Consider the following 18509-nt stretch of genomic DNA (forward strand, 5'->3'; position numbering starts at 1 on the left):
TTTTTTTTTTTTTACTTTTTATTGTGTTTTGGGTGAAGTGTGTATTGTGTTACAGACCAGGTTAGTTTCCCATTCAACAATTCATACATATTTTTATGATATTGATTGTAATTCCTACAATGCAACATCACTCATCCTACTCCTCCCTGTGTTTTCTGTTTCCTTTTGTCCTTCTTTCCTCTCCTCTCCTGCCTTCTAAACTTTGTCTCTGGGCAAACAGTGCCCTTTTGATCTAATGTGGTTGATCACTTTAAGAGCTGCATCCATCCCTGGTGTTATTGTTCACCTTATAGGTCTATCTGTTGTTTGGTTGAAAGTTGAACCATGGGGGTGAGTTCAGTTCATGTTTGAAGGGTATATAAGGACCATATTCTTGGGTGTTCCACCATTCTCTATCAGACCAGTAAGTCTGGTCTTTTTTTATGATTTTATGTTTTGTTCCACGTTTTTCTCTCACTCTATCCAGGTCCTTCTATTGTGATCCCTTTCAGAGTGGTTGGTAGTCACTGCCAGGGACTATGTAGTTCTTCTGTTCTCAGGGTAAAGGAGGCTGAGGTTTGCATGGTCCATTAATCCTTTAGGCTAATTATTTCCATATGTCTTTGTTTCTTCACTCTCCTTTGCTCCAGACAAGGAGAGACCAATAGTTGCAACTTAGATGGCCACTCATAAGCTTCTAAGATCCCAGTGGCTACTGACCAAAATTGGATGTAGAACACTGTCTTTGTGGACTATTGACCAATTGTGCCAATTGACCTTGATGTCCCCTGAGTCTATGGTCCTGAGCCCCAGGCCCAGTGACAAGATGTTTTGTTATGACTAAGAAGTTTTCATAACTTTTTCCCCTGTATACTCTACTATATTCATGGATATATTTACAGTTCATATAAATACATATGTAGAAACATCCACTGTCAAACCTATATATTTATATATTTGTGAGTGTAATCACATCTGTCTTCCCTTATCTGTTCAGCTTGCATGTTTATCTATGTATCCACTTGTAGATTATTATTAATGTTATTGCAGGATTGTGTACATGATAGTAATTACCTTTGTTGCCTTTAACTCTTATGCTCCCTTAAAGTTAAAAGTCTTTCCAATAGTTGTAATTTTTCACTGGCATAAGTTCCTTTCCAGGTAGCAGTAAAAAGATCCAATACTTTCTTGACTAGACTAATACAGGTGCTCTAGACTGGGAAACTCAAGCATAGACTGTAGGGAAATCTCTGAGTTAGTATCATTATATGTAGCATTTTTTAAAAATGTCCCATTTCCCTGGCATGTAATTTTATCAGATTCTCAAAGGAGTCCCTATCCAAAAGGCTGAAGGACAATTGGACAACTGAAAGATATTTATTCATGAAACTCAGTATTAATGAATAAAAGACAACTATTTTAGGGAGTTGCATAAATCCTCTTTAAATATCTCAAACTCCCCTTTTGTAAACTTTGGAAAAGAGCCTGTAAATGTCAAAAACCAAAATGTCAGAAATTATAAATTAAAAGATGATAAAAATACATATCTATTACACTTCATAAAAAGCATATTGCAAATATTTAATAAATTCAACTTTTTAAGTGCCCTCTGTTTACATAGTCTCTTGTGTATATATGGCATACAAATCACTCAATTATCTAATTAAGTAATTAACTGTATTCTTCAACAGTGCTTTCTTATGTGGCCAATTATTATAATTCCCTCATAATGTTGGTTTGGGCATTGGCCTGGGAGGTACCAGAGAAAAAGTTACCCATGCTGGCTTGCTTCACAGAGAATGATAAATTTGTAACAGGGGCTGAATAGTCATCACTAAACCATGTATTTCCTCTTTAGGGCTTACTTCTCTTAATAAGAGTGCTTTTTACCCAAGATTTCCAAGAAATTACAGAAAAGAATGGCAACTCAGAGCAATAGCAACAAAAACCAAACCAAAAACCAAACTCACTGCCATTGAGTTGGATCTGACTCATAGTGACCCCTCCTTGGGTTTCCAAAGCAGTATCACTATGGAAGTAGACTACCCAATCTTCCTTCTCAGGAGTGGCTGGTGGGTGTGAACCACCAACCTTCTGGTTAGTAGTCAAATTCCTTAGGCACTACACCACCAGAGCTCCTAAAGGAAACTAAAAATCGTGATATTATATACAAATAGATGTGATCATTTACATAAGGAGAATAATGGTAATGACTGATACCAGAAAAGTACTATTAATTTGTTTATGTATTAATTTATTTGCTTTTTATTTTGGAAGGAAACTGAAATATAAATAAAAAGGTAACATGAATATGAAAAGAGGGGCTTAAATTTACTAAAATCAAAACCAGACCTAAAACATACTAAAACTCTTCCCATGTCATTACTGTTATCATTATTATCATGATAATCAACAACGAGAATAACAGTGGAGTTCCTTCTTTTTAGAGCATAGAGCCTAAGTCATTTGACTGCTAACCAGAAAGCTGGCAGTTCAAATCCACCAGCCACTCCTCGGAAGGAAGGTTGGGCAATCTACTTCCGTAGTGATACTGCCTCGGCAACCCAAGGAGGGGCTGCTATGAGTTGGATCCAAGTCGACGGCAGTGAGTTTGATTTTTTGGTTATAGGGTTTTAAGTCTGTGATCTTTTGGGAGATCACCAGGCTTGTCTTCTGAGGTGCCTCTGGGTGGATTAAAACCGCCAACTTTTCAGCTAATAGTCCAGTGCTTAACTGTTTGCACCACCCAGGGATTTCTAAGAGATACTAGGCTGTCACATTTGTCATGAAAAAGCAGGTTCCTAAAACAAGGAACTAGTTTGTTCTACTAAACATGCGGTCGTAGTCTTCTTAGTTTTATGGTGAAACCCAAGTATAGTTCCTAGTCACTCGAGTATGAAATGACAAGCAATTCTTTCAAGAGATTAAAACACTCGTACACACTCATACACACACACACACACACACACACAGAGAACATCACAGATTTCAGTTCATCCTTCTGCATGAGATGTTTAAGACAGTGATGGTCCCCAAAGACAATCTATGAGAAGACTCTGACTTTATTGTCAGACCAGGCTCTTCTGTTTCCTTACCTGGTCAAAGTTGTAGAGGGCAGCATGCAAATTGGCCAGCATTCCTGTGGGAGGTTCGTTAGTAATTTTAATGGAATTTTCCAGGAGTCCTTGAGGGATGATATGCTCATTTGGTGTAGGTGCAGACTCAGCGCTCATGAAAACCCTGTAATCATGGTGGCTTCCTTGGCTGAATCTTTCAAGGAGTTTCTCCAAGGTTCCTAACCACTTGGCTACCAAATGGACATTCTGAAAGACAGCATGACTTATAATTCCTGTAAAACTAAACTCTTTTACTTGAATTATAGGATTACAATATGTTCATATTCATAAATGTGTTGAAAACTCAGAGAACCATGATTTAAATTTTCTTTCATTTTCACATCAGGGGAGGGAGGAAAGAAAAGAAAAAAGGCAAACTAGACCTGAACATTGACACATTAAATGTTCCAAATCACCACAGGTTTTCTCTGTTAATCAAAAACTCCTCCAACACTTTTATACTTGCTTCCAAACACCAATCAGTCCCTTCTGAGATGGAGTTGCCTGATACTTTTCTTTGTTACAATTCAAACCTGATTACTGAGACATGTTGTTGTTGTTATTTGCCGTCGAGTCAGCCCTGACTCATAGCGACCCCTCCTTGGGTTTCCGAGGCAGTATCACTACAGAAGTAGGACTGCCCAACCTTCCTTCCGAGGAGTGGCTGGTGGGTTTGAACTGCCAACCTTCTGGTTAGCTGTCAAGTGCCTTAGGCACTATGTTACCAGAACTCCTTACTGAGACATATCTGGGTTAATTTAATGAAATCTAAAAACTGAAAGCAAGAAATGGGAAGTTGTACTCAATCACCTACTTCACTGTCTCTGACAGAAACCTCTTCTACGCTAACTCCGACTCATTAGTATATGGACTCAAAAGGAAGGAAGGGAAGAAAGGCTAGCTGAAAAACAAGCAAATACTCTTTGTTTAGATGCTCGTCATATTCCTATTACGTTATTGTTCTTAAATCATTGCATTGTCAAAAAGCACGAAAGAAACAAATGCCATTGCCATCACTCTTTTCGTTTTCTGATTTAGAAATTCCAAAACTAAACACCACTAAATCTTGGTAGTTGGTGCTGAGAGCACGATATATAAGGGCTGTACCTCACAGTTCTGTGGCTTTGGAGAAGTTCTTGATATACTGATTGAAACATCATGCTCAGAGAAATGCAATTATTTTCAACAAAGAAAAACATTTAAGATTGTAACAGCTACAAAAATACAGAGTACAAAGGCAAACACAGAAGGGAATAGCAATGCAGATACCTTTCTTTGAAATGGTTCTGTTGTAAAAAGACACATATGCCAATTCAGTTGTTCACAATAATTAGGCCCCTCTCCCTTGGTAAATATTGAACATTGGTAGGTAAGGGCCATAAGTTCCTTCCTCTACATGCTCGCTACTGAGTTATAACGACAGTGCATCTCATACCTAATTGAGCCACTCATACAGACATAAACGGGTAAGCAGGAACAAAATAATGATAAAATCTGTTTTGTGAACTCAATTATGTCCTAACTCCCTGTGTTACAGATGACAACAATACCCTACTTGAAAAGTTTACTTGAAACAAATGTAAACATATTCCAAGGAGTGACTCTGGAGTCGGGACAGAAAAACTTCCAAGTCAGTCACTGTTGAGCACAGCCATGCCTTGGCATTCAGCCTGGGAACCATCCTTGAGGATAACAGGCCCTGAGGCTGGCTAGATTTTGTGTTTTATTCATGCAGGGGCAATCCACATATATTGAAAACTATGCATTTCACCAATGAAAATGATTTGAATGATTTTTAAAATCCATTATGCTAATTCAGAGGCCATCTGGTATGAATCTGAGACAAAGATAGCTGCCAGCCCGCTGTCTTCATCACGGTTTTCCCTGGAGCATCTTAACAGAGAATGATTGCTTCCTTTTCAGCTAGCTTTTCTTTCCTTACCCTTATTTTGAATCCATATGCCAGTGAGTAGGAGTCTGAGCAGAGATTATAGTCAGAGACAATGAAATGGGTGATTGGGAATAGCTCCCCATTTCTGCCTTTTAGTTGTTATACTTTATTAAACTGTTAAACTCTTAAAACTAAAGGAGGAGGATAGGGAATGCATAGCTAATTGCCTGCATGAACAATGACCTGCTGTGCTATGAGACCAGAAGAACTGGATGGTGCCTTGCTACTTTAACTGAACATTTTGATCCAAGATTCCATGTAAGAATCCTGATCAAAAGGTGGAACGTGCAGAACAGATTTTCAAATTCTCATTGACTCTAGACTTTCTGGAGCCAAGGGGGCTAGATGAACCCCTGAAACTACCACCCTAAGATAATCTTTAAAAATCAAAGCAAAAATATCCCCTAAAGTATTCTTGGAGGACCCCTGGTGTGCAGTGGTTAAATAAAGCATTTGGGTGCTAACCAAAAGGCCCATGGTTTCAAATCACCAACCACTCCATGGGAGGAAGATGTGTCAGTGTGCTTCTGTAAAGAGCCTTGGAAACCCTATGGAGAGTTCTACCCTGTCCTCTAGTGTCACTGTGTTTGGAATTGACATGATGGCAATGGATTTGAAAGTCTTCTTAAAAAACCAAACAACAGTTTAGCTTAACTAGTGAAAAATGTCTGCCTTGAGCATTTTTATTCTTCTAAGAACTATACTTCTAAGAACTATTCTTACATTCTTCTAAGAACTATCTATATGACATTGAAGTGACAACAGCAACTTGAAAGACTGGATGGGAACTTTAAAGGGTGGTAAGTTATGTTAATGATGGTAATGGAGGAGGAACAACTCAGAAAAGGAGGCTGAGAGCAGGTGCACGACTCAAAGAACAATCAATATCATTGAATTGTACATGTAGAAACAGTTGAATTGATAGATGTTTTCTTCCGTATGCTCCCAACAAGATAAAACAAAAAGACTGTCATAGTGTGCTTTCTTTCTCATTATTATGTATCTTGATAAAATGCTAGTTAAAATACTCCTGGGGCTATTTATTTATACATATGATCACAGTAACCGACCATTCTAGGATTTGGTTAAGAACTCATGAACATGTGAATACATAACATATAGCTATGCTAATATAATTTAATGTGAGTTACAAACAATATAATAAGTTCTCCTAATGCTGGTCTTCTCTTTCTTCAAAGTCCTGTACCTTTTTTTTTTTTTTTAACCTACCTGTAGGTCAAAGGTCTAGCAAGAAACAAAGGAATAAAAGGAAACTGTGGACAGTCGAAAGTCTGGGATAATCTCTCCCTTTAATCACTGTGTGTATGTAGCGGGGTGAGGAATGCAGAGGTGCAGATAAACAGTTATGTTCTAGTTTACCGACTTACCGCTACAAAAAAAAAATTCAAAGGTCTGGAATAGATATCCCAAAGCAAATCCTTAACAAAGAGGTCGTCCAAGATTTTTTTAAAGGTTAAACTTGCATGTTTTAGTACATAGGAACTAAAATAACATTTTACTTTGAATAAGTTCTTTTGAGGATGATTTTGCTCTTGCTAGGCTGGTTGGGCTCCTGCAAGCACTCAAAGAAGTCTTTTCTCTGTGAGAAGATCTTAGCTTCTACTAAGCTGTCTGAGCAACAACTGCTCTCTCTGAAAAACAAACAAGCTCTCCACTGTTAAATGTTGTACTCTGTGAGCTTCAAAAGGGCTGCACTGCTCCACATCACCCTACTAAGGTTTCTATCGAGTCTTCATTTAAGCATGTGATGGAGTCCCTAGGTAGTACAAATGGTTTATGTGCTTGGTTTCTAACCCAAAGATTGGAGGTTCAAGTCCACTTGAGGCACCTTGTAAGAAAGGCCTGGCTATCTACTTCTGAAAAATCAACCATTAAAAACTCTATGGGGCACAGTTTCTACTCTGCACATGGGGTCGCCATGAATCAGTGATGACTGGACAGCAACTGGCTGTTAAACAGTTGGTATTTTAATATCACAGAAGCTGAACTGGTATGTTCCTGCAGACATAAGCCTGCTTAGGCTCCAGGCAATTTCTTCTTGAATCCAGTTTCATTTCAAGCAGAAATACAAAATGTATACACCCTGGATACTGGAGACACTAAGGGAGGCATTTGTAGGAGGGTGGTGGTGTGCAGTAGTAGAAAGAATGTGGCTTACTGCCAAACAGATCCAGATTCAAGTGCCAGCTCTGCCATTACTTACCAGCTGTGTGGCCTTGAGAACTGCTGGCCTGCACCAAGGATCACTTTTCTCATTTTTATACCGGGGACAACAATACCTACCCTTGTAGCTCTGTTATAGTGATTAGGGATAATGTATTCTATGAATTGTCTAGTGAAAAAATCTGGCATGTAAGTACAACCCTTTCAAATCACAGTGCTGCAGATCAAATGGCCATTCCCAGACATGCAGAGTTAGTTGGGTTAGCTAGAAGGAATCAGCAAATCTCTTATGTCCACCCTAAAGCTGGCCTGTTCGCCAGTGGTTCTTGGACTCTTGCTAGAATCCCTAGCTAAGGGAGCTATCACACAGGACACTGGGTTGTAGGATCACAGATCCATATAATGTTATCCCTAGGAGGGATAAGGAGTTCCTGGGTTATGTAAACAGTTAACACACTTGGCTGCTAAACAAAAGGTTAAAGGTTTGAATCCACCCAGAAGCAACTCGGAAGAAAGGCCTGGTGATCCACTTGTGAAAAATCCACCACTGAAAATTCTATGCAGCATAATTCTACTCTGGTCCTGTGGGGTCACCACAAGTCAGAGTCCTCTTGATTTGCAAGTGAGTGAAACGAACGCTTAGCAAGGTAATGCACCTAGTTAGGGGCTGTCAAGGTTTTATGAGATAATATATAAGAAAGTGCTCTGTCAACTTTAAAGCAACATGCAAATGAGAGAGAGAATGACAACAAGTGCTGGCAACTGATACACTCCTGTTTGTCCTCCGGCACAACTGAGGGGTTTCAAATGTGCCCCCATATTTCTCATTTTGAAGCACAATGGCTATAAAATCCCTAATTATGACAGCCATCCCTTGCCAACAAACACCTTCATCACCTGTACAAGTGCCGTTAATGCTGAGAGAAATGACAGGGCTCCTCAAAGCATCAAGAATTGTGGCAAAGGATCATTCTGGTTGGGCCAGGAAGTTCTGCACAGGCCGTCCCATGTTCACAAAGAATGCTTTCCATGAAAACTTAATACTCACTTGGAGTATGACCCAGTGTCCTCCTTCAGAAGCCTTCTCCAATGCCATTTCTGCCACCATCTCCTGACCTTGTCCTAAAGACACATTGTGGAACTTTCCCGAGTCAATTGTAAACCCAAGTTTTTTGCCTGTGGGAGGATAGAACATGTAACAGGAAATGTGTACAGAGGAGAGATGGGAAGGATATGGACATCTGTGGTCCAATTTCCACCTGGTCTAATACCATCTTCCTAGTCCCTTTCCTGAAGAATCTGAACTAAACGTCTGTTGTTTCAACAAGCAGCATTTTGAGCTCTCATGGCAAGCATTAGAAAGAGCCTGTGGTAATCAGTTCCTCTGGTTTTATGAAAATGAAGCTTTTGACATTTTGATAGATGACAGGCATTGTTACTGAGCTTTATAAACTCTTGCAGGAGTAGCAAAGCATTTCTCGCATAGAAAAGAGCAACATGTGGTAGATATCACATCATTTTTTTTTTAACAGATTGGTTCACTGGGTAAATGCACCAGCCTCTCACCTTGTGAGGCCACATTGAAATTGAACACAGTCAGGTCACAGCTATATTAACCTGGTATTCTCAGTACAGGCCGTGGGGAATAGTAATCCAGGGCACAAAGCGACCGGGCCGTGCACAATCAAATATACTTGCTCTAATGACCATTATTTAGTCACAGGGGGCACACGATTACATGAGCACCGAGAAAATTGCCCTCTGGCCCTCATCTAGTCAAAAGGTAGGAAACAGTACAAAAGAGACTTGCATTATGCCAACCAGAGGAATGTTCCATTTGAACATTTCTTCAGATTCCAGTGTTATTATCCTTACATTTTCCATACACCCAATCTCCAAAGAATAGGGGGGAAAAAAAAAAAAGGAAAGAAACTAAGGTAACTGTGAACTGAAAGGCAGGGCTGGTAGACAAAGGTGAGAGGGAGGGAGTGGGAGGCAGTGATGGAAGGCTGGCCAGCAATCCTCCTGGCCACTCACCAAGGATCTCTAGGTCTTTAAGGGCATCTACTCCTGGAGACAGGATGAAGAACACTGGGGTGGCTGGGCTGCTTTCTTCGAATGCTTTCATTAAATCCAATCGGGTTCCCTCTACGTACTTTGTACCCAGTTTTTCCTCCACAAAATTCCTGTTTTTTTAAAAATAATAATAATGCAAACAACAAGATCAGTGGTTTTGACCTTGCAAATTTTCACAGCAAATTTTCACAACCTGGGTAAGCTTAAACCTCAGGCAAAGAAAAACATACAATCCATGTGTCATACATGGGGTGTGTTGTTAGAGTGGAAATATGAATCCAGCTACATTTATGTAGTGGTTTTATCAATGAGATTTCTCTCTTTTCTTCAGAAGCTCTGAAAATCAGAAGTCTATGTTCCATTTTGGGAGGCTACTGAGACCCCCTCTGAGTACCATCAGCTGCCTGAACATGGCTTTGTATCCCCAAAGCCCCTGCCAGATTCCACCATTACTTATTAACAGTTCATTAGATTTGCCACAGTGCAATTTTCCAGCCTGCTGGGCTCCTCATGAATATACAAATGCTTTTTGGGGTGTTGCTAACACAGGGAAGCTCAATTACGCAGGGATTATTTTCCAGCAGCATCAGATTTAGCAGAACGTACTAAGAACGAACTCGTAAAGTGGGGCTTAGCAGAGGCTTCTGCAAAGGGGGAGACTGGCTGAATTAGACACAGCAAAGGAAAAAAACCGGAGGCGTGTGACTATTAGTGAAGAGTAGTATGATGGGAAAGGAAGCTGAGAATTCTTTGGTTGGAGACTTCAAGTTAGAATAAGCCATGGGTGCATTAAACAGCATATTACCATTTAGAAGCCAAGAGGGCAGAGAAAATGGACAATTGAACCAAGATGTAGACTGGGATTCCTGCTTTTAAATTGCGTTGGTTGTAAAGTTACAGGATTATGAGTGTCTCCATGAAGGGAATTCATTTTTGTTTGACATGCAAAATCTTGGGAGCCAAAATGTCATCACTAAATAAAGACGATGGAAATTACACTCAGATAATGCATGTTCCTGTCCTCTGAACTCTGCTGACACCCATCTCTCTTCTAAGAATATTTCCATCAATTTCTTGTCCCCCCTACTGATTTCAGAATTAAGCTTTTCAGGAAGGTTGTGCTGAGTCTGCCTATAGACTAGCACACTGCTTAGTGTTTTGAAAATTCTAGTGATTTAGTAACAATAGTAGTGATTAGAATATAAAAATCTTGACAGACTCACTTCTTACCAGTACGACTTTGCAAACCAATAAATCAGTTGCCCTCAGTTGTCTCTGACTAATGGTGACCCCCTGTGTGTCAGAGTAGAACTGTGCTCCATAGGGTTTTAAGTGCTGATCTTTCAGAAGTAGACTGCCAGACCATTCTTCTGAGGCACCGGTGGGTGGTCTCAGATTGCCAACCTTTTGGTCAGCAGTTGAGCATGTTAATTGTTGGCACTACTATAATTCCACTTCCATCTCCACCAGATACCTGTAAACCCTTAAGACTGAGTTGCCTCTGAATTAATTTGCATTTCCAGAAGCCCTGACTGGGTCACCTGAGAGCATATGTCATTCTGTCAGGGCGCACTGCTCGCAAAATAATTAGCTTCTGTATTAAGCTTTTCTTCTTCCATTCTTGTGGCAACTTTTCTTTTTCTGGACACTCGGATTCTACCCACTTCTTCCACTGCTTGGTGGATCCTTCCACATCTCGGTCTATGCCTCGAAATTCATCCATAAGGGCTAATGCCTATAATACAACAAAGTAACAGATAGGAATGGCATGCACAATAGTTTATAGTTTGAGATAAAGAGTTGAGAATGTACCAAGTCTATCCTATGTAAACAAACCAAACGGGATGTTCTTCTTTTTCTTCTTCAGATTCACTCTGTACCCTTTTCTACTCTGTTAGGAGGGTGATCTCTAAGAACTACATGAACTAAGTTCTCTGGTTCTCTTTATTGGTCAGATTTGACCAACAGGAGGCACTGGCAGGAGATTAGAGGAAAGGAGGTGAGAGAGCGGTGGGGGTATTTATTCCTCCAACTCTTCCTCTGCTGGGACATGGTTTGGCAGTGGCTATGTTACTCTACCGGGAGCTCTGGTAGCATAGGGGCTAAGACACTTGCCTGCTAACTAGACGGCTGGTGGTTCAAACCCACCAGCCACTCCTCGGAAGGAAGGTTGGGCAATCCTACTTCCGTAGTGATACTGCCTTGGAAACCCAAGGAGGGGTCGCTATGAGTCGGGTTTGACTTGACGGCACATAACAACAACAACAATGTTACTCTACCAAAGGCCAATGCTCCTGGGTTGACTCTCTCTCACATAACTGCATTTCTCAACTGTTCTGGCAACTGCTCCCTTCTCCTTTCTTTACCTTTCCTGGCTGAGCCTCTTACCCTTCTTAGCCATATCATAAAAATATATTCTTTATTAAATTCTCCTCATCACCCCATTGAATGTACCATCTATTTTCTGCTGAGATCCTGACTGATGATCATACAACTTCAATTCATAATTTTAAAGTGACATTCTAATTACAATTCTGTTTTTTAAAAAATAAAATCTAAACATATTATGAAACTAACCAAAAACCCAAACCAAACTCACTGCTGTCAAGTTGATTCCATCTCACAGCAACCCCTCCTTGGGGTTCTGAGGTAATATCACTATGGAAGCAGATTGCCCCATTTTCCTTCTGAGGAGTGGCTGGTGGGTTTGAACCACCAGCCTTCTGGTTAACAGTCAAATGTCTCAGGTACTATGCCACCAGAGCTCCCATTTTAAAACTAAGGGATATCGTGACTATTTTCAATGCATAGGAATGTTTTCTTCTTAGAAAAAAGACTAGGGCAAAGCTTAGCATCTCTATGGTCTGCATTTACAAGGAGCTCCAGGATTGCTAATAACAAAATCTTCAAGCAGAAAAATGAAGTCAGGATTGATAACTGGGGTTTTGAGGAGTGATTTTTTTTTCCTCATAACATTCTGTTTTGTTTAAAGATTTTATGAGATTAATTACAATATTATTGTGAAATTAAAAGAAAACTTAGTTAGAAAAAGTAGAGAAATACATAAGAAAAGGAAAACAAGATTAAAAAAATCAGATTCACATAAATTTAAAAAAATTTCATTTATACTCCTAGACTTTTATTGAAGCTCCTGACACATTTATAATAACTTTTCTATCCCAACAGAGTTAACCTTTTATAAGCTCTTTTACTTCCAAATAAGAAAGTAATCAATTTATAATACAAGGATTAATTAAAGACCATCACATTATATAGCATAGTTTTACAACTAAAATAGTATCTAACATACCATTTGTACTTTATAAACTACATTTCTAAAGCTATGAGACATGAGATTTGAAATAAGATTTAGAAACTGAAAAATGATTTTCCTACCATACCTTAATAGCACTCCATGACTGAGTAGTTAGAAAGTCAACAGGACTCAAGTAAGTGTGTTCAACTGTGAATCGAAGTAGGAAATCCAATTCAAGAGGGTCTACTTCTTTCTTCCTCAACAAAATCTTGAGAGCACACAAAATTAAAAAGGGTCATTTGGTTTGTCTCACAGTAACAATACAGGAAAACCAATAAGCCAAACTCACTGCCATTGAGTCAATTCCGACTCATAGTGAAACCCTATAGGACAGAGTAAAACTGCCCCATAGGGTTTCCAAGGCTGTAAATCACTAAGGAAGCAGACTGTCTCATCCTTCTCCTGTGGAGCAGCTGGTGGGTTCAAACCACCAACCTTTCACTCAGCAGCCCAATGCTTTAATCACAGTGCCACCAGAGCTCCTTATAATTCAGGAAGCAGTCACCATCTAATAGACATGATTGAATAGGCTAAATCAAGTCTGCTGAGAATTACTATAACTATCTGTTGTTCTAGAGCTGAAATAAGGAATTTTAGATATTGCCAGTGATCTCATAACCATTAGCAGAATTCTAATAGAAAATAATGACCAAGCCTGACTTATTCCAAATCTAATTCCTATGCCTATTAGCAACATGGGAGCTCTGGTGGCATAGTGCCTAAGGCATTTGACTGCTAACCAGAAGGCTGGCAGTTCAAACCCACCAGTCACTCCTTTGAAGGAAGGTTTGGCAGTCTACTTCCATAGTGATACCACCTCTGAAACCCAAGGAGAGGTCACTATGAGTTGAAATGAACTTGATGGCAGTGAATTTTTTTTTTTTCTGTTTTATTAGCAACATATTTGATATGCTTTCATATATAATCTACTGCTGTTAGATCAAACTTATCTTAAAACTTGTTACACAATTATAATAGAACTGATAAGGGAAAAGGTTGTGGTATGGTTTTGGCCCACAGCCAGCTACCCAGACAGAGTAGTTAGACCTGTGGGCTCATGACCATGGTCACAGGGGACATCAAGCTCAATTGACATAACATACTACACAAAAACACTGTCCCACATTCTACTTTGGTGAGTAGCAACTGGGATCTTAAAAGTTTGCAAGTGGCCAGGTGGATGCAATGATGGGTCTCTCCTTGTCCAGAGCAAGGAAGAATGAAGAAAACTAAAGATGCATGGAAACAATTAGTCCAAGTAACTGGTAAACCATGTGATCCTCAGCCTATATGATTACGAGACAAGAAGAACTAGATGGTGCCTGGCTACCACTGTTAACCACTCAGAAAGGGAGTGGGAGAACAAAGTGGAAAAAAACTCAAATTCATTAGGAAAAAAAAAAAAGGACCAGGTTTGCTGGTCTGATGGAGCCTGGTGGAACCCCTGAGACTATGGACCTTAGCTGCCCTTCAGGTCTGAAACTGAACCTTCTCCTGTGGTTTTCAGTCAAACAAAAGACAGGCATGTGAGTTGAACATTTACATTTGGTATATACACTCCTGGGAGCTCTGGTAGCGTAGTGCCTAAGGCACTTGACTGCTAACTAGAAGGCTGGTGGTTCAAACCCACCAGCCACTCTCAGAAAGAAGGTTGGACAATCTACTTCCACAGTGATACCGCCTCAGACACCCAAGAAGGGGTCGCTATGAGTCAGGTCCGACTCAACAGCACATAACAACAACATATACACCCCTTGGAGAGACCAATCATGGGAGAGTAGAAGGGCTGTGTGCACAGGGAGACAGCTGGGGAGCAGGAGTGCATGGGAGGGAAGGACACAGGGAAGAGGTGGCTATGGGGAGGAAGTGAGAGGAAAGCTGTCGCATTATGGGAGATTACAGTGAATGTCATGAGACAAAGTGTATGTGAACTGCTGTAGGGAAGTTGAATTTTCTCTGTAAACTTTCACCCAAATCACAATGAAAAACAACAACAACAAAACTTGTTATACAAAATGAAAAAGCCTCAAGAAACAATGGACTGAATTACTAAACAGAAAGTAGAACTAGCACTATACGTTAGTGCTGGTAAAAAATATTATCCAATAAACTACTAGATTTATGAAAGATTTTTCTTATACATGAGATTATACTGAGAAAACTAGAAATTATTATTTTACAGATACAACTAAACTAACATCAAAAATTGGAATAAACTTTAGACTTCTTAATAATAATTTTTTGGGAGGCACAAAAGAAGTATTCATAATTTCCACATGGAAGCTGGAACACATTACAAGTTTAAATGAATAAAATTTTTGTGTTTCATGCTATTTAAAAATTTGAGATATTGTCAAAATGAATGATAGGTCCTAACATGCATTAAAATAGTATTTTATTTTACTGGATAATTTGTTCTTAATTTGATTTTTCAACAAACAAGTACCTGTCCATGTAGATTTGAAGCTTCAATATATGTAGATTGTCAAGATTTGAGATAAGTTATGATTTACCTAAATCTTCCACGGACATGTTTTAAATAGGTGTACACATGTGTGAGCATATTAGGCATATTATGCATTATAACTCATGGGAATATGTATAAAATAAATATTTACTGTTTATGAGAAATATACCTAAAATAAATATTTCATTTTGTAAACCTTGCTCCTGTTTACCATATACATTATAAGACACCTATACCCAGGTATTTCTATGTACTCCAAAGGAATCTATAAATACAAAAAATGTTAAAAGACTAGCAGTAATTTATGGTTACTGTCAGTAGGTATTTATAAATTACCTTTTTTGTTCAAGGTATTTTGGAGGACACAAAATAGGTAAGACAGAGACCTTCCCTCAAAGTTTGGACTGATATGAAGAACTCTGAAGCAAATTGTTAATTAAAGGACATATGCTTATTTCATGAGGAAAGGGGCGCTCAATTGTTTTTCTTATCATGGATGTCATTACTTAAAATCTTTTGTAGCAGTACATATAAAAGAGATAAAAGGTAAGAAGTTCTAGCTAAAGGTGGGGGGGCATGAAACATAGAGGTCTGCTGACCTATTCATCATTTTCTAAGGAGACTCCAAGAAACTCCTAGGGTCACTCAGACCTGGCTTAATGACCCTGATCTTGTAGAATCCCCTTGGTAGTATCTGGGAGGTTCTTTGCAGGACTTGAGAAGTGGAGGAGAATGTCTCATCCATCTGTTCTGCAGAGTGACAACTGTGGTAGCAGCTCAAAATACATGCTCACCCCAAACCAACACACTGTGACGTAGTTGAAGTACGCCACATGCCCAAATTTCCTGTGGGAAACTCAAAATCTCCTTAAGCCACCAGAGCATCTGAAAAAAGTGTTTATGCTTTCTGTCAGTAGAAGTAAAATATGTAATGAACAGAAGTGTCCAATTCTGGTTCTGGGTTAGCTTTCCAATGACCAGTTTCCTCACCTGGAAAGCCATCTGGGATAGGAAGGTGAGCTTGTCCCTCTCAAACAGTGCCCGGCTGGTGTAGAGGAAGACGGTGTAGGTGATGCTCGCGATCAGGTTGGAGATGCGCTCCTGTGGGTCCTCCACCTTGTCAGCTTGCTCAATTGCTCTGAGGAAGAGCATGTTGAAAGCCTGTGAAATTTAATGGGACTGTTAGATTGTGAAATCTAGTACCTGGATGTCCAGCTTGCCCTAGATATACAGGACTACAGTTTAAGGGATATCTCTGGGGAGAGACAGCAGGATAGGATTTTTAGAACAGCTTAGAACAACAGTTCCTGGCACATGCGATGTGCTCATTAATGTTAGCTGCCATTACTATCACCATTGCTATTATTATTAATACTATTTCAGAAAATATACCCACATCTCCTAGTCAAATGAATTGTACTATCCTCTCTCCTACTCAAGTACTTTTGGCTTGCCCTTTGGTGATCTCTTCTCCCTTTTAAAATCATTTTTGATATTTGCCCATTACTTTACTCCATGATTTGGGAATAATGGGGCTGTATGGATTTTTTTTTTTTTTCAAATGCACATACACATAAAACCATTTGCCGTAGACTTGATCCCAACTCACGGTAACCCCATCCTTGTGAGAGTAGAACTGTGATTCATAGGGTTTTCAATGGCTGATTTTTTGGAAGTGTATCATCAAGGTTTCTTTTTTTTTTTTTTCACTTTTGCAGTGTTCCCTCCTCTCCTCTCCCACTCCCAGTAACCAACAAAGAAATTTCCTTCCATGTATAAACCTCTCCTTGACTTTTTACAATGATGAACTAATATAATATCTGTCCTTCTGTGACTGACTTATTTCACTCAGTATAATGTCCTCCAAGTTCATGCATGTTATGTGGTGTTTTGTAGATTCTACATTATTCTTTTGTGTTGTAAAGAATTCCATTGTGTGTATAGAATTCCATTGTGTGTATGTACCACAGTTTGATTATCCATTCTTCAGTTGATGGGCACCTAGTGTTATTTCCATCTTTTTGCTATTGTAAATAGTGCTGGGATGAATATGGGTGTGCATATATCTGTTCTTGTCCTGGCTTTTACTTCTTTAGGATATATACCTAGTAATGGGATTGCTGGATCAAATGGTATTTCTAATTCCAACTTTTTAAGGAATTATCATACTGGTTTCCACAGTGCTTGTATCATTCTACAGTCTCACCACCAGTGTATGAGAGCCCAATCTCTCCACTTCCTCACCAGCATTTGTTATTTTCTGTCTTGTTGAACTTTGCTATTAATGCTGGGGAGAAATGGTACCTCATTGTTGTTTTTATTTGCATTTCTTTAACAGCTAATGATTGTGAACATCTCTTCATGTGTTTGTTGGCCATCTGAATATCCTCTTCAGTGAAGCATCTGTTCATGTCTTCTGCTCATTTTTGAAGTGGATTGTTTGTCTTTTTGTCATTCAGGTTTGGAGTTTTCTATAAGTTTTAGAGATAAGTCCCTTGTCTGATACATCATAGCCGAATATTTTTTCCCCATCTGTAAGTTCTCTTTTCACTCTTTTGGAGAAGTCTTTTGAAGCACATAAAAATTAAATTTTAGTTTCCATTCATCCAGTTTATCTTCTGCTGTTTGTGTATTTTGGGTGATATTTGACAGTCTCTTTATGCCATAAATTAAAAAAAAAAAACAAAAAACCCACCAAACTCTTTGCCATCAAGTTGAATCTGACTCACAGAGGTGACTCCTTGGGTTTCCAAGGCAGTATCTCTATGGAGGTAGATTACCCAATCTTCCTTCCAAGGAGTGGCTGGTGGATCTGAACTGCCAGCCTTCTGGTTAGCAGCCAAATGCCTTAGGCACTATGCCATCTAAGTTTGCGTGTATTGTTTCCTGTACGAATTTTATAGTTTTAGGTTTTGCATTTAAGTCTTTGACCCATCTGGAGTTAGTTCTTGTGTGTGATGTGAAGTATGGATTTTGTTTCATTTTTCTGCAAATGGATATCCAGTTTTGCTAGCACTATTTGTTAAAGAGAATACAAATAACACAAATAAGAAATGAATTGGGTAATGTCACAACAGAACCAACTGAAATAAAAAGGATAATGTCAGGATACTATGAAGAACTCTACTCCAACAAATTTGAAAATCTAGAAGAAATGGACAGATTTCTAGAAACATACTACTTACTAAACTAACACAGACTGAGGTGGAAAAGTTTGACAGACCAATAACAAAAGAAGAAATTCAACAGCTCATAAAAAAATTACCAACAAAAAATCCCTGGTCCAAACAGTTTCACTGGAAAATTCTACCAAACATTCAGAGAAGAACTGACACCAATCCTACTTAAACTATTCCAGAACATAGAGAAGGATGGAATCCTCCTAAATTCATTTTATGAAGCAAGCATAACCTTGATACT

The 18509-nt window shown here is 39.1% G+C and overlaps 1 protein-coding gene across 1 annotated transcript in view; it reads right to left on the reverse strand.

The window, feature by feature from the left end:
* Positions 1-18509, reverse strand: part of DNAH11 (dynein axonemal heavy chain 11) — a 455361-nt gene that overhangs the window by 32623 nt on the left and 404229 nt on the right. Inside the window, 6 exon segments of the mRNA XM_007946592.1 lie at positions 3075-3302; positions 8279-8406; positions 9268-9416; positions 10848-11041; positions 12708-12830; positions 16080-16250. Of these exon segments, the coding sequence (XP_007944783.1) occupies positions 3075-3302; positions 8279-8406; positions 9268-9416; positions 10848-11041; positions 12708-12830; positions 16080-16250 (993 nt within the window).

This window comes from Orycteropus afer, unplaced genomic scaffold (genome assembly GCF_000298275.1).
Source record: "Orycteropus afer afer isolate SDZICR_OR568_19922 unplaced genomic scaffold, OryAfe1.0 scaffold00008, whole genome shotgun sequence".
Taxonomy (NCBI): Eukaryota; Metazoa; Chordata; class Mammalia; order Tubulidentata; family Orycteropodidae; genus Orycteropus; species Orycteropus afer.